This window comes from Pleurodeles waltl, chromosome 9 (assembly GCF_031143425.1).
Source record: "Pleurodeles waltl isolate 20211129_DDA chromosome 9, aPleWal1.hap1.20221129, whole genome shotgun sequence".
NCBI classification, from domain to species: Eukaryota; Metazoa; Chordata; class Amphibia; order Caudata; family Salamandridae; genus Pleurodeles; species Pleurodeles waltl.
The window spans coordinates 1,175,717,804-1,175,733,911 of record NC_090448.1 but is presented as its reverse complement, the minus strand read 5'-3'; the positions used below and the strand labels follow the sequence as shown (position 1 = coordinate 1,175,733,911).

The window sequence follows — 16,108 nt, the reverse complement described above, 5'->3', positions numbered from 1 at the left end:
TGAAGCAAACAAACAAAACACAAGAACCCAAGAAAAAAAGGGTAGCATAAAAAACAAAACATCATGTGGTCACAGCACACCACTGCAGCCCACGGGTATCACATCACTCGTGGTGACCAAAAAGAGCAGCCAAATAGCTACAAGTTCTGCAAGGAATATTAATGGTAAGGGGGGGCTCAATACTAGAAAAAACCAGCACAAGGGTGATGGCAGAGCATCTGCTTGCCGATGGCGGTGCACGTAAACATGCAGACGTGCAGTGTAATACGCTGCAGGGTATCCTCTTGCAATGGCGGTGCACGGTACACATGCAGACGTGCATTGTAATACGCTGCAGGGTATCCTCTTGCAATGGCGGTGCACGGTACACATGCAGACGTGCAGTGTAATACGCTGCAGGGTATCCTCTTGCTGATGGCGGTGCACATGCAGACGTGCAGTGTAATACGCTGCAGGGTATCCTCTTGCTGATGGCGGTGCACGGTACACATGCAGACGTGCAGTGTAATACGCTGCAGGGTATCCTCTTGCTGATGGCGGTGCACGGTACACATGCACACGTGCAGTGTAATACGCTGCAGGGTATCCTCTTGCTGATGGGGGTGCACGGTACACAGGCAGACGTGCAGTGTAATACGCTGCAGGGTATCCTCTTGCTGATGGGGGTGCATGGTACACAGGCAGACGTGCAGTGTAATACGCTGCAGGGTATCCTCTTGCTGATGGCGGTGCACGGTACACAGGCAGACGTGCAGTGTAATACGCTGCAGGGTATCCTCTTGCTGATGGCGGTGCACGGTACACATGCAGACGTGCAGTGTAATACGCTGCAGGGTATCCTCTTGCTGATGGGGGTGCACGGTACACATGCAGACGTGCAGTGTAATACGCTGCAGGGTATCCTCTTGCTGATGGGGGTGCACGGTACACAGGCAGACGTGCAGTGTAATACGCTGCAGGGTATCCTCTTGCTGATGGGGGTGCACGGTACACAGGCAGAAGTGCAGTGTAATACGCTGCAGGGTATCCTCTTGCTGATGGCGGTGCACGGTACACAGGCAGACGTGCAGTGTAATACGCTGCAGGGTATCCTCTTGCTGATGGCGGTGCACGGTACACATGCAGACGTGCAGTGTAATACGCAGCAGGGTATCCTCTTGCTGATGGCGGTGCACGGTACACAGGCAGCCGTACAGTGTAATACGCAGCAGGGTATCCTCTTGCTGATGGCGGTGCACGGTACACAGGCAGCCGTACAGTGTAATACGCTGCAGGGTATCCTCTTGCTGATGGCGGTGCACGGTACACATGCAGACGGCCAGTGTAATACGCTGCAGGGTATCCTCTTGCTGATGGCGGTGCACGGTACACATGCAGACGTGCAGTGTAATACGCTGCAGGGTATCCTCTTGCTGATGGCGGTGCACGGTACACAGGCAGACGTGCAGTGTAATACGCTGCAGGGTATCCTCTTGCTGATGGCGGTGCACGGTACATATGCAGACGTGCAGTGTAATACGCTGCAGGGTATCCTCTTGCTGATGGCGGTGAACGGTACACATGCAGACGGCCAGTGTAATACGCTGCAGGGTATCCTCTTGCTGATGGCGGTGCACGGTACACATGCAGACGGCCAGTGTAATACGCTGCAGGGTATCCTCTTGCTGATGGCGGTGAACGGTACACATGCAGACGGCCAGTGTAATACGCTGCAGGGTATCCTCTTGCTGATGGCGGTGCACGGTACACATGCAAACGTGCAGTGTAATACGCTGCAGGGTATCCTCTTGCCGATGGCGGTGCACCGTACACATGCAGACGTGCAGTGTAATACGCTGCAGGGTATCCTCTTGCCGATGGCGGTGCACCGTACACATGCAGACGTGCAGTGTAATACGCTGCAGGGTATCCTCTTGGCGGTGAACGGTACACATACAGACGTGAAGTGTAATACGCTGCAGGGTATCCTCTTGCCGATGGCGGTGAACGGTACACATGCAGACGTGCAGTGTAGTATGCTGCAGGGTATCCTCTTGGCGGTGAACGGTACACATACAGACGTGCAGTGTAATACGCTGCAGGGTATCCTCTTGCAATGGCGGTGAATGGTACACATGCAGACGTACAGTGTAGTATGCTGCAGGGTATCCTCTTGGCGGTGAACGGTACACATACAGACGTGCAGTGTAATACGCTGCAGGGTATCCTCTTGCAATGGCGGTGAATGGTACACGTGCAGACGTACAGTGTAATACGCTGCAGGGTATCCTCTTGCAATGGCGATGCACAGTACACATGCAGTGTAATATGTTGCAAGGTATCCTCTTGCTGATGGCGGTGCACGGTACACATGCAGACGTACAGTGTAATACGCTGCAGGGTATCCTCTTGCTGATGGCGGGGCACGGTACACATGCAGACGTACAGTGTAATACGCTGCAGGGTATCCTCTTGCTGATGGCGGGGCACGGTACACATGCAGACGTACAGTGTAATACGCTGCAGGGTATCCTCTTGCTGATGGCGGTGCACGGTACACAGGCAGACGTGCAGTGTAATACGCTGCAGGGTATCCTCTTGCTGATGGCGGTGCACGGTACACATGCAGACGTGCAGTGTAATACGCTGCAGGGTATCCTCTTGCTGATGGGGGTGCACGGTACACATGCAGACGTGCAGTGTAATACGCTGCAGGGTATCCTCTTGCTGATGGGGGTGCACGGTACACAGGCAGACGTGCAGTGTAATACGCTGCAGGGTATCCTCTTGCTGATGGGGGTGCACGGTACACAGGCAGAAGTGCAGTGTAATACGCTGCAGGGTATCCTCTTGCTGATGGCGGTGCACGGTACACAGGCAGACGTGCAGTGTAATACGCTGCAGGGTATCCTCTTGCTGATGGCGGTGCACGGTACACATGCAGACGTGCAGTGTAATACGCAGCAGGGTATCCTCTTGCTGATGGCGGTGCACGGTACACAGGCAGCCGTACAGTGTAATACGCAGCAGGGTATCCTCTTGCTGATGGCGGTGCACGGTACACAGGCAGCCGTACAGTGTAATACGCTGCAGGGTATCCTCTTGCTGATGGCGGTGCACGGTACACATGCAGACGGCCAGTGTAATACGCTGCAGGGTATCCTCTTGCTGATGGCTGTGCACGGTACACATGCAGACGTGCAGTGTAATACGCTGCAGGGTATCCTCTTGCTGATGGCGGTGCACGGTACACAGGCAGACGTGCAGTGTAATACGCTGCAGGGTATCCTCTTGCTGATGGCGGTGCACGGTACATATGCAGACGTGCAGTGTAATACGCTGCAGGGTATCCTCTTGCTGATGGCGGTGAACGGTACACATGCAGACGGCCAGTGTAATACGCTGCAGGGTATCCTCTTGCTGATGGCGGTGCACGGTACACATGCAGACGGCCAGTGTAATACGCTGCAGGGTATCCTCTTGCTGATGGCGGTGAACGGTACACATGCAGACGGCCAGTGTAATACGCTGCAGGGTATCCTCTTGCTGATGGCGGTGCACGGTACACATGCAAACGTGCAGTGTAATACGCTGCAGGGTATCCTCTTGCCGATGGCGGTGCACCGCACACATGCAGACGTGCAGTGTAATACGCTGCAGGGTATCCTCTTGCCGATGGCGGTGCACCGTACACATGCAGACGTGCAGTGTAATACGCTGCAGGGTATCCTCTTGGCGGTGAACGGTACACATACAGACGTGAAGTGTAATACGCTGCAGGGTATCCTCTTGCCGATGGCGGTGAACGGTACACATGCAGACGTGCAGTGTAGTATGCTGCAGGGTATCCTCTTGGCGGTGAACGGTACACATACAGACGTGCAGTGTAATACGCTGCAGGGTATCCTCTTGCAATGGCGGTGAATGGTACACATGCAGACGTACAGTGTAGTATGCTGCAGGGTATCCTCTTGGCGGTGAACGGTACACATACAGACGTGCAGTGTAATACGCTGCAGGGTATCCTCTTGCAATGGCGGTGAATGGTACACGTGCAGACGTACAGTGTAATACGCTGCAGGGTATCCTCTTGCAATGGCGATGCACAGTACACATGCAGTGTAATATGTTGCAAGGTATCCTCTTGCTGATGGCGGTGCACGGTACACATGCAGACGTACAGTGTAATACGCTGCAGGGTATCCTCTTGCTGATGGCGGGGCACGGTACACATGCAGACGTACAGTGTAATACGCTGCAGGGTATCCTCTTGCAATGGCGATGCACAGTACACATGCAGGCATGCAGTGTAATATGTTGCAAGGTATCCTCTTGCTGATGGCGGTGCACGGTACACATGCAGACGTACAGTGTAATAGGCTGCAGGGTATCCTCTTGCTGATGCCGGTGCATGGTACACATGCAGACCTACAGTGTAATACGCTGCAGGGTATCCTCTTGCTGATGGCGGTGCACGGTACTGTCCTGCTATTTGATGGAGTTTTGTTTTGACCAATGACTTTGTGTTTCACCACTGCGCATATTAGTTGCTCAATGTTCACCAGTAGCACATGGTATGTTTTGTTCAGTTGAGCCGCCTATTGGCTTTGACATGGCATTAGCCATTACTTTCTGTATTCAGTTTAGCCGCCTATGGGCTTTGACATTGCATTAGCCATTACATTCTGTATTCTGCCTATTGGCTTTGACATGCTGTATCCAGTCTAGCCGCCTATTGGCTTTGACATGATGTATTCAGTTTAGCTGCCTATTGACTTTGACATGCTATTAGATATTCTGCCTATTGGCTTTGGCATGATATCATATATTACATTTTGTATTCAGCTCAGCTGCCTATGGGCTTTGACATGATATTATACATTGCATTTTGTATTCAGCTCAGCTGCCTATGTGCTTTGACATGATATAAGACATTGTATTTTGTATTCAGCTTAGATGCCTATTGGCTTTGACATGACACTAGACATTGCATTTGATATTTAGGTTAGCTGCCTATTGCCTTTAACATGACATTGCATTTGATATTTAGGTTAGCTGCCCATTGCCTTTAACGTGGAGTTAGACATGGCAGTTGAGAATCTAAGCTGTATTTTTCCAAGCTGTGTTTTTGCACCAGAGAACCAAGATGTTTTGCTCTCACAGTAGACTAGACCTGATAAGAGAGAGTACATGGGCGTCGTTTCTCTTCCCTTGAGCTTGGGAACAGGAGTAGTCTTGGAGACCTGGCCAGTCTCCAAAAGGCTTGCTCAGTTTCCCAGGTCTGAGAGGAGGGGGCACACCTTTGTAACGAATGTAACAGGCTGCAGAGGGTCAGATTCGAATCTGCCGGACCTCGTGCTGGAGCTTGGCGCCAGCTGCCAGCATCCCGTGTGGGTAGATGACACTCTTTCTCGCGGCTGACAGGGGTCATCAGCTTGCAGACCTTAGAAAGATGTAGCTGTAAATAGTTCCTACACGGTGAAGTATTTGTTTTGCTTTGCATTCAATATTTTATAAATATAACCTGCTGTGTATATTGCAAACTGATATATTTTGTTTGATTAACGCGGACTTGAAAGCTACTAATTCGTCATTCATTCATAAACATTGTGGTTGGGGAAGAATAAAATAACAATAAAAGTCTTCTTTGACCTCACAAGTGCATTTCTGTTGTGTTATGTTAGTGCTTAGAAACTAAATAAGAGGAAAGCACTACAGGTACACATGCAAACGTGCAGTGTAATACGCTGCAGGGTATCCTCTTGCCGATGGCGGTGAACGGTACACATGCAGACGTGCAGTGTAGTATGCTGCAGGGTATCCTCTTGCCGATGGCGGTGAACGGTACACATGCAGTGTAGTATGCTGCAGGGTATCCTCTTGCCGATGGCGGTGAACGGTACACATGCAGACGTGCAGTGTAGTATGCTGCAGGGTATCCTCTTGCCGATGGGGGTGAACGGTACACATACAGACGTGCAGTGTAATACGCTGCAGGGTATCCTCTTGCAATGGCGATGCACAGTACACATGCAGACGTGCAGTGTAGTATGCTGCAGGGTATCCTCTTGCTGATGGCGGTGCACGGTACACATGCAGACGTACAGTGTAATACGCTGCAGGGTATCCTCTTGCTGATGGCGGTGCACAGTACACATGCAGACGTACAGTGCAATATGCTGCATGGTATCTTCTTGCCGATGGCGGTGAACGGTACACATGCAGACGTACAGTGCAATATGCTGCATGGTATCTTCTTGCTGATGGCGGTGAACGGTACACATGCAGACGTACAGTGCAATATGCTGCAGGGTATCCTCTTGCCGAAGGCGGTGCACAGTACACATGCAGGCATGCAGTGTAATATGTTGCAAGGTATCCTCTTGTTGATGTGAGTGAACGACACACATGCAGGCATGCAGTGTAATATGCTGCAGGGTATCCTCTTGCGATGGCGATGCACGTACACATGCAGGCATGCAGTGTAATATGCTGCAGGGTATCCTCTTGCGATGGCGATGCACGTACACATGCAGACATGCAGTGTAATACGCTGCAGGACATCCGCTTGCGATAGCGGTGCACATGCAGGCATGTAGTGTACCGCTACAGGGCATCCTCTTGGTGGTGAACGGTACACATGCAGTGTAATCCTCTGCAGGGCCTCCTCCTGCTGATGGCTATGTATAGTAGATATGCATGCAAGCAGTGTAATACGCTGCAGGACATCCGCTTGCGATGGCTGTGCACGGTGCACATGCAGGCATGCAGTGTAATACGCTGCAGGGTATCTTCTTGCTGATGTCGGTGAACGGTACACATGCAGGAATGCAGTGTAATATGCTGCAGGGCATCCTCTTCCATACGAATATGATCAGTACATACAGAGACACGCAATGTTTAATATTCCGCATGGCATCCTTTTGCAAAAGGATGCTAAGGAGTAGACATGCAGTGTAATACGCTACAGGGCATCCTCTTTTTGATGGCTATGATCAGAACATATGCAGAGAGCAACATGCTGCAGGGCATCCTCTTGCAGACATCTATGAAACATATAAATGCAGATGTGAATGGGCAGTATATTTGCAGACATGCAGGGCATCCTGCTGCTGGTGGTCATGAGCAGTAGGCATGCAGGGAGTAATATACTGCTGGGTATTCTCTTGGGGACATCTATGAACCCTATACATGAAGATGTGAAGAGTGTAGTATGGAGGGGGCACGGTCTTGTCGATTGCCATGAACAGTGACTATGCAGATATGGCGACTGTAATATGCTGTTCATCACCAGTGAAGTGGGGTGGGACCCTCAAGAGACGTTAGGCTGTTGTGTGACAACAACAAGGCTTCCCACAGGGAGACATTGACAATACAGCAGAAGCCACTAGTGTTGGAGCTTAGGCATCTTCACTTCTGCAGATTAGGAGATCTACTCTACGGTTCAACTAAACATTAAATCTAGTCATTTCACCAAGAAAGTCTCCTTTCTCGAGGTCACCTCTTTTGCCAAGATGAGCATGCAGCAAGGGGGTACCCTTCTGTTCTGCTACTCAGGTTTTGGAGAGCGAAGGCAACTACAGTCTAATTGAGTAGGTTAGATTTAAGGATACTCAGGACAACAGAGGAATCAGAGGGCTGCATCTGTAGGACACAGACTCCTAGGACACAGACTCCTGGGCCACTACTGACACTGACCTCGCCAGCATGAATGGAAAGGACAGGGCTGTAATAATCTCACCCAGAATCAGATTGTCAAAGGAGCCGAGGTCATGTTGGCTTATGTTGACCCTTCAGTGCAAACAATTCATGGATGATCTCGGGTTGCTAAGTAGGAAACAATACCAAAAGTCTCAAGGAATGTACACAATCCTGGTCTATGCAGGGGCTTCATGGAACGAGAGTTATTTGGGTTGGTGGACCGAGGACATTAAGTAGCACAGACTTCAACTTGAATGCTGTTAAGTAAGTTTTCCTTGAGTTCTTCTGAGAGATATTGCATCTCCATCGGTTCGATTCATGCTGCTAGCGACCAAGAAATGACATACACTCATTTACACTCCTTGTCCAGATTGAGTCATAAGGTCTCCCTGGAAAGATCCATTATCTTGAAACTATTTACTTAAAATGCGACCAAGTCAGTGGATGAGGGGATGGGATCAGGTGAGCTCCAAGACCAAGGAGCCGGAGACATCGAGATGTGCAGTAGCAGACTGAACAGTAAGGCACACCTGTGGCACAAGTAAAGGCTCAGAAACGTGCTCGTATTGTCTGGAGCCATGACCATCAATGCGATTGACAACAGATTCCTCTGAAAGAGGATTCCCTGCTAAAAACAAAATATTATAACACTCTTGCCCTGCACAAATCATTTCAGAAAACTCCTTGGTGGCATGGTTTTTATTATTTGTTTGCTTGACTCTGGGAATTCAATATTGCACCAACATGATGAAAGACAAACCGTTGTTGCTAGGATAGCAAACCAGTGATGGTGCCTGGGTGCTGTGGCACTCTGACTCAGAGGACATGAGGTTGAGCAACGTCCTCCAGAGATGGACTCTAATGCAGGTGAGCTTAATGTTCCACAAGGGATCCCACCTGAACACATGGAAGCCACAATGTCCGCAAAGGATCAAAAATGGGCCAACACAAACACTAACAATCGGCCATCAAAAAGTACCAAACAGAAGGAGTAACTGCAAGAGAAGACACTACAGGTAGAACATCAGCAGCTCTCATAATACTGGATATTTTACAGAAGTATATGCCCCCCATTCTAGGGAACCCTCCCCCCCCAAACTCCAAGCATCAACCTTCAGGATCTGGATATGCCAGCTAACACAAACAATCGGTCATCAGCAAGTGCCAAACAAAAATATTAACAGCAAGAGAAAACACCCACAGGAAGAACAGCAGCAGCTCCCACAACACGGGATCTTTTATTGAGTACATCCTAGGGCACCCCCAAAAGACAAGCATACGCATCAGCACTCAGGAACTGGGAATGCCAGCTGACCCAAAGAGCCACCAGAACACTCTTGCATGTCAAGGTGAACAGCATAACTGGAGACAACAGTCACCAACCACAAGAACAGCCTACAAGACTCCTTTACTTCCCCCGTTCGCCTTGTCAGGTAAGCCCGCAGACTGAGAATGTGAAGGAGAACAAGAGGTGAGAAATTCTGCGACATTCTAATGCTTGTGTAAAATAATACGCGTAGAGCAGCAAATCATTGCAAGAAACAGGTTCTGGAAACGACTAACTGGTCACAGCGCCCTGCCTCGCTAATTCTACATTGTCACGCCTTCTCGACTGATTCGAGAAGTTGCGGTATTAATTTATAACGATGATATTACCAAGGAAACGGTCTGTTGAAAATTATACACAGGTACTGCTTCCTAACTGAAGATCAATCATTTCATCCACCCTGGAAATGTCTAAAGACTGAATTGGCCTTGCGGGATTAAACTTGTGACCTGACCGCCAGACTGGGTAGGTTGCTCAACTGAGGTACAACACCATCAGAAAAGAAATTCAATCATCTAGGGCACTCGCTTTTAGCCCACAAAGTGATGCTCTTATTTGGGCAATAGCAGGCCTTTTTGCAACACTAGAAGGAGACTGGTTGAAAACACTACAACATTCACATGAGAAGATGGCATCGAAATGTAATACAAGGTACACTTGAGACATCTTGCAAGCAGAGAAGTGAAGTCAGCTCAGATGGATTATGAAAGGAAAGCAAGGCAGTCACTGAAGAGGACGAAGAATGGTGGGTCACTCCAGAAAGAGAGGCTCAGTCACACACAAAGACAGAGAGGAGGCCGGAGTCGGGAGAGCACAAGGCACACAAATGAAGTCAGGAAAGCAGGCAGGGCTGAGTTCTTGGAAACTCTGCATTTCGAGGGCAACTCTGACCTCGACTCTGAAAGAGACAGGCAGACAGTGAAGTTCTCCTCATTTAGAAGTTGCAACCACATCCACTCAAAAGCAAGTCCATACTCAAAAAGATTAGGCATGTGTGAAGAGATGAGAATAAAAAATAAAAGCCGTACCTTCTTATCCTCCTTTGCTTTGTGGGTTTTTCTTCTCTGCTTTTTCTCGTCCACCTCCTGGTCGGAGGTGATAGCCGGGTTGTCGATGCCACCAGCACCGACCCAGTCCACCGGTGACAGAAGGGGATCTTCCTCACTCCCATATTCCTTTGGTTTCCTTTTTGGTTTGTTGTTCGGCAGAGCTTCGTCATCACTTGCATCAGAATTGGTCGCCAGATAGTAAGACCTGGCTTTACTAAAGAGTGTCTTGGACTTGTACTTGTACTTGGAAGGCCGCCTTTCCGCGTGATTCTTTGATCTCTCTGGCATTCCATTTTCCTCCTCTCCCTGGGCATGAGCAACCCCATAGAAGTTCTTAATTTTGATTAAACGGTGGTGGCTGTCCTCCGTGCCACAAGAATCAAGAAACCCCCTGCCTCTCAAAATGCTATCATTTGCTTCGGAGTGGTTATTGGAGGACTCCAGATCCTCAGGGTGCGCCAGCGGCACGCGCGGTTGCCTCTTTTGGTTCCTAACAATACCAGCCTCGATGGTTTTCACCAGGTTTGGATCCAGCGGCTTCACATTCTTCTTAGGTACACCGGGCTTGGGCCTTATAGGGGGCGGCACTTTGTGGCCACGCTCATGGTCGTGGCAGTTAATGGGGGTGCTGCTGTGGATGGGGTACTCGTTGCCCTCCATGTCCACGCGATACTTGGAGCGGTTCTCACTGGGTGTTGGTAGTAGTTGCACGTCATCCCCAATTGGACTATATGGCGGAGGGGCTTCCGTATCGTCTTCAGAATCTGGGTAGTAGCTGTAAGGCGGGGAGCTGCCCTGGCGCAAGGGGAGGTAAGCATCTTCATTTGTGTTGGTGGATTCCCTGGTGCTATCAGCCGCATACGAGTTCTCAATTGCACTCTTCTTCTCCAACACATCGCTGAAGAATGGCGTAAAAACCTCAGTCTGGCGATGATACTGAGATAAGGAATAAAGGGTAGTGAACTTCGCAGAAATTTCAGTGGCAATGTGCTCGCCTTCGGTCATCAGCTCTTTGATTGCATTGTTCTGAAAAAAGTCAGCCTGGCTGTCAGTGACTGCAACCAACTGGACAGGGATGGTGTCCTGGACCTCGGAAAGGAAAGCCCGAAGCATACCCATGGATGCTTTACGCTTGGCGGAGTAGACCAAGATGTACCCGTGCACCAACTCATCTTTCCTTACGCCAATCGAGGAATGGTACGACAGGATGGTGATCTGTATCCGTCGCCTCTTCTCGCCAATGATCTTGTCGAGCATTAATGAGTTATTCTGGCCAGGCTGGGCGGCGCTGCAGGTCTGAGAGTCCAGGAACGGCGAAAGAATGAGATCCACACTGAAAGGATCCCCACACATGGCACACATCACAATTATTAAGTCTGCTTCTGACAGATCTTTTATGATGGGAAGAGGACTCACATCATCAAAATTGTACTTCATGGAGTCCAGAACTCCCCGCAGAGCTTGCTTTATTTGTGTGTCATTAAATTTACGCGGGTATGTACCAACAGGTACATCTACAAAGGGGCACTGCAACTTATTGGCTAGCTGCTGCCCTTGATGCCTCAAAATAGGCAGATTCTTAGCAGCGCTGTCTCTCTGATTTGCTAAAACTAGAGTGAATGAAAGATTAGCCATGTGTTTATCCCTTTTAACCTGTACCGCTTCAGATCTTATTTTTCCAATACAATCTCCAATACAATTAAGCGACTCTATGGAGCTAAAAACGCAGAAGCACCCATGCGGTTTGAAAGCACAGCTCCATAACTGAGTTACAAGGTATGGGGAGGTTGCATCGAGCAGTCGCAATTCAAGCTCATAAATTTTGCCATCCAAGGCATACTCGTCATCAGTGGACTGCGTCCGTATTTCATTTGCCATCTCCTGTGCCAACCCATCTTTGCCCAAAATAAAAAGGTTGAGCTTGTCCACGGTGGCACCGTCCTGATACATGGACAGGCGGCCAGTGTTGGACTGCAGAAGGCGATTGCTGAGCACCTGCTCCACTTTGAGGTCCATGCACTGCTGGCCACTGAGGCATGTTTCTTTAGTAGGATGATAGACGAAGCCTATGTGCTTCAGGAGAAGAGACTCCCTATCCGGGGCAAGCTTCTGAAGAGCTTTGTACCTCGGCTCTTCACCCAGGACTGCATGAATCTCACTCATCTTGTCAGTGCTGGGCGTTGCATTGAGGTCCAAGTCATAAAAGAGCTCAGCATGCTCGAACAGCATCTCCTGGAACTCCTCCTTGGCCTTCTCCACGATCTCCCGCTGGTGCTTGCTGTGGACATCTCGACGATCACTGTCGCTGAGGAACTTGTAGGCCTCCTCGTCCATCACAAAACACATGATTTCTTCCCACGCCTGACCAGGCGAAATGAAATTAAGCCTCTCAAGAATGTTTTTCAGCTTCTCCTTCATTTCCACCCGCCTCTTTTCCGATTTCAAGTGCTGCACGTGGTTCTGATACACTTTCTCAGCTTCAAGAGTGCAGAGCAGGTCGAACGGAACCCGCTTGTCGTTCACCTTGTCGAGCTGTTCAGTCTGATCCCAGGGACTCTTTTCAAGCACAACAAACCACAAGTGAAAATCACCCCTTTTTTCCAGGACACCCAAAGCGTCTGGCCAGTTCAAATGTTCAATATCCTCCAGATTTGGCATGAGTGTATTCAAAGTTCTAGGTAATGTGGTAAAATACTCCTCTCTACGTTTCCGGATGTGTTCTTGCTTCAGTTGTTGTATATGCTTTGAAAATGTGTTTTTGGCTTTTTGCGTCCCCTCCAGATAGATATAGTCCTCATAATCAGGATGGTTTTTCAACTTGTTGCTCACAGTTTTCCACGTTTCATGGTAATTCCTTACAGTTTGCACAATAAGTCTTTCAAATTTGTCTGTTGCAGTGGCAACAAGCTGTCTGTGTGTTTTGTAGGCATCCAAATAAGGAATTATTTTGGGCTTTCCACGTGCTTTATCCAACATCTGCACCAGTGCAGCGAAACAAGTCTCAACATTGATGTTATACCGTGCTGACGTTTCTACAACTGGAACATTTTTTTTCTGTGATGCAAAGGCCTGAACCTCCCGCAAGTATTGATCCACGCACTCGTCACATTTGGTCGCTGCAATGACTACAGGTTTTTTAGACTTTGCTACATGGGAGTACAAGTTATTTACAAATTTAAGCTGATCATCAAACTTCCTGTTGCACCCTTGGCTTACATCAATGCACAGTACAAAACCATCCACGCTTAGCCGCCCCTCTGGCATCTGCTTCTGATCGAAGTCCTGCTCCAGTCCTAACTGGTCAGTGCAGATGTACATCAGCTTCTCAGCAGATTGCAGTTTTGTGGCGGCGGCCCGCTTGATGTAGGGCTGCAAGTTTGTACTTCGGTGAGGCAAGAAGGTCTGGTCATCGATGAACTCGGTCTGCTCGATGACATGGTTTCTGCATTCAACCCCCTCTTCCCCGTTCTGAGTTACGTCACCCCAGTACAAAAAGTGATCATTGTTGACCACGCGCCCGCCGAAGTCAATGGTGCTAAGCACAGAGGTGTGCTCCGGGAAATAATCATCTGCCTTGGAGCGGACGAATCTGTTACACAAGCAAGACTTCCCAACACCACAGCTGCCCTTGTCCTTCTCCGTCCCCGACAGTCCCACCACGCTGACTGTGTACGATGGGGGGCGGGCCTCCTTGTTCTTGGCCATCATAACGCTCCTCGCATCCTGATGCGCTGCTCAAGGTAACAGGATGGATCTCTCATGCTCGAGACTTCCGGTCAGGCCGAAGGGGTATTCCTAAAATGCAAACCTGATCATTTCAGCTCTGCCAGCTTCTCCCCCGCTCTTCTCCGAATTCAAATCTTTAACATCATGGGCCATCTTCAACCTGAAGACAAGAGACAGAGAATCGGTTAGCTGTGAGCAGCACACAATTTGCAGAGACAGGCTTCACACAAACACTCTGTAACTCAACGCTTACACACACACAGCATTAAAAGTCACTTTATTAATAATTTAATGGAACAGAAAGACAAGAATCTCTTTTTAATGGTCAGTTTTTCTTAAGTAGTGATATCTTTTAGTGACTAGATCAGGTGAACGTTAATTTAGTACAAGAACTTCCAGGGCCATTAGGAGTCCCTCCTAAGAAGCTCAAAGTTGATCCGACCCTTGTTCACAAATGAAGTGCCCCAAAAGAGCCAATTACGCCCATTAGCCATCTTTTCAATGTGCAAAGATACAGCCCACTGACAAGGAGGCACCAAAAAAAAAAAAAAAAGAACATTTTAAAGTTCTTTCTTGAATATGCTGATAGAGGGTTTGGGTGCTATAGGTAGAGGGATGGAGTTCCAGAGCTTAGACCTTTCACCCAAGAAGGACTGGTTCAGTATGAGGTATTCTTTTGAGGGGGCGATTTTGAGAGGAAGGTTGTCTACCATTATGAGGATTTAGGACCCTCCTGAAGGACTAAGCTGACAGGCTGAGTGGTGTGGAGTGTCCGTGTGTGGAGGATGCAGAGAAGATTGAATGGACTTCTGGCTACAGGAGGAAGGCACACAGGTGTGATCAGTAACGGTGACATGTGATCATGTTTGTAGTCCCTCATACCAACCTACTGCAGAGCGGAGATCTGCTCTTTGAAGGGTTAGGTGTGTTTGGACTGCCTGTTAGAAGTTCATTTCCGTAGTCCAGTCTAGAGAGGACAAGGGATTGCACTACACTCTTGAAGTTGTTGGTTGGAATGAAGAGTTTGACTTTGAGGAGTCTGGTTTGGTGTTGCACTGTCCTTGCTATGCATTGATGTTGGAGTAAAGGTTTAGGTTCTTTTCCAGGGTGACGTCCAGGGATTTCCCCAATGTAAGCAATGGTAGGCTTAGTCTAGACTGTTGGAGTCTATCCAGCTTTCTACAGGGCTGCTACTGTGATGAGTTGAGATCAGAAGAAATTCTATTTGTGGGTTTAGATTGAGGTGATATTGCCACATTCAAGAGAGAACTTAAACATATTCTATTTGCTCAATACTTGCAGCCATGATTCTCCATCGAATGGACATCAGACATGGCCGAAGAAGAATCCCTGAAGAATAGAATAACGTCTCAGGAGTTCACAGCCTTCCTGCTTTTGCCAAGTTAAAACTGAAGATGTCTCTTCAAAACTACATCTCACCAACCTACTCAATCTTGTCACAATAAACACAAGCAAATATCCCACCCTCCTCTTCGGTCTCCTCTCAATATATCCTTGTGTACATTCGCTCTGTGTAAGTAACTTTTAAATGTTCACTTATTTGTCTTATAACACTCAGAAACTTGAGCTCCTCACTTCAGACCCTCCTCACCATAAACACGTTTTATTTAAACTCACACCTTGTTTGATTTTAATTGTTGCAAAGAGTTTCAATACCCGTATGGGTCTGGCTCACGCTACACTGAACCGTAAATGAATAAACATCTTATTTTTCTGCACATGACACTTCCATACTACAAACCTCCTTGTGTAGAGACTAAACAGGAGAAAGGAGGCTGCAGCTAAAACACCTGTGAGATTCGGAAGAAAACGTAAAAAAGTCAGCCAGGGGTCACTGGAAACCCTTGCCAGGTTCCTGTCAGCGGAATAAAAAAAATAAAAATAGAAAATAAAAAGCTCACGAGCCATTAACGTTACAGCAAAGGTGTCTAGGTGGATATTGGAGAGAACTTGTCAAAAATGATACACTACAGTTTCATGGAGAGCATGATCCACAAAGGAAAAGGTGCGAGTAAGTGCAGTGCCGTTTTAATGTATGCTGCAATAAATACCAGATGATTCTGAAAAATGCAGTGGCTACTAATGGGGATCTCCAGGGCACTGAAAGAATTAGACCCACAGGTCAGTTTTTTCTGATGTCCTCTATGGCTCAATAAAGGCTGCATAACAGACTGAATAAATACACCACCCTGAGGAAGGGGAATTCGCGCCCTAGGGACTGGCTGAAGGACTGAGGCGTAAACACTCGCTGTAGGATACTCTCAGCAACAATCCATAAAGTTGAAGGAAAGGAGAACCTCAATGT

At 48.5% G+C, this 16,108-nt stretch overlaps 1 protein-coding gene across 2 annotated transcripts in view; it reads right to left on the bottom strand.

Moving 5' to 3' along the window:
* Positions 1–16,108, bottom strand: part of ARHGAP5 (Rho GTPase activating protein 5) — a 259,051-nt gene that overhangs the window by 220,302 nt on the left and 22,641 nt on the right. For both annotated transcript variants that reach the window (XM_069209095.1, XM_069209096.1), the window contains one exon: positions 10,036–13,942. In XM_069209095.1, coding sequence (XP_069065196.1) covers positions 10,036–13,764 — 3,729 coding nt within the window. In that variant the 5' untranslated portion in view covers positions 13,765–13,942. The remainder of the gene's footprint in view (positions 1–10,035; positions 13,943–16,108) is intronic.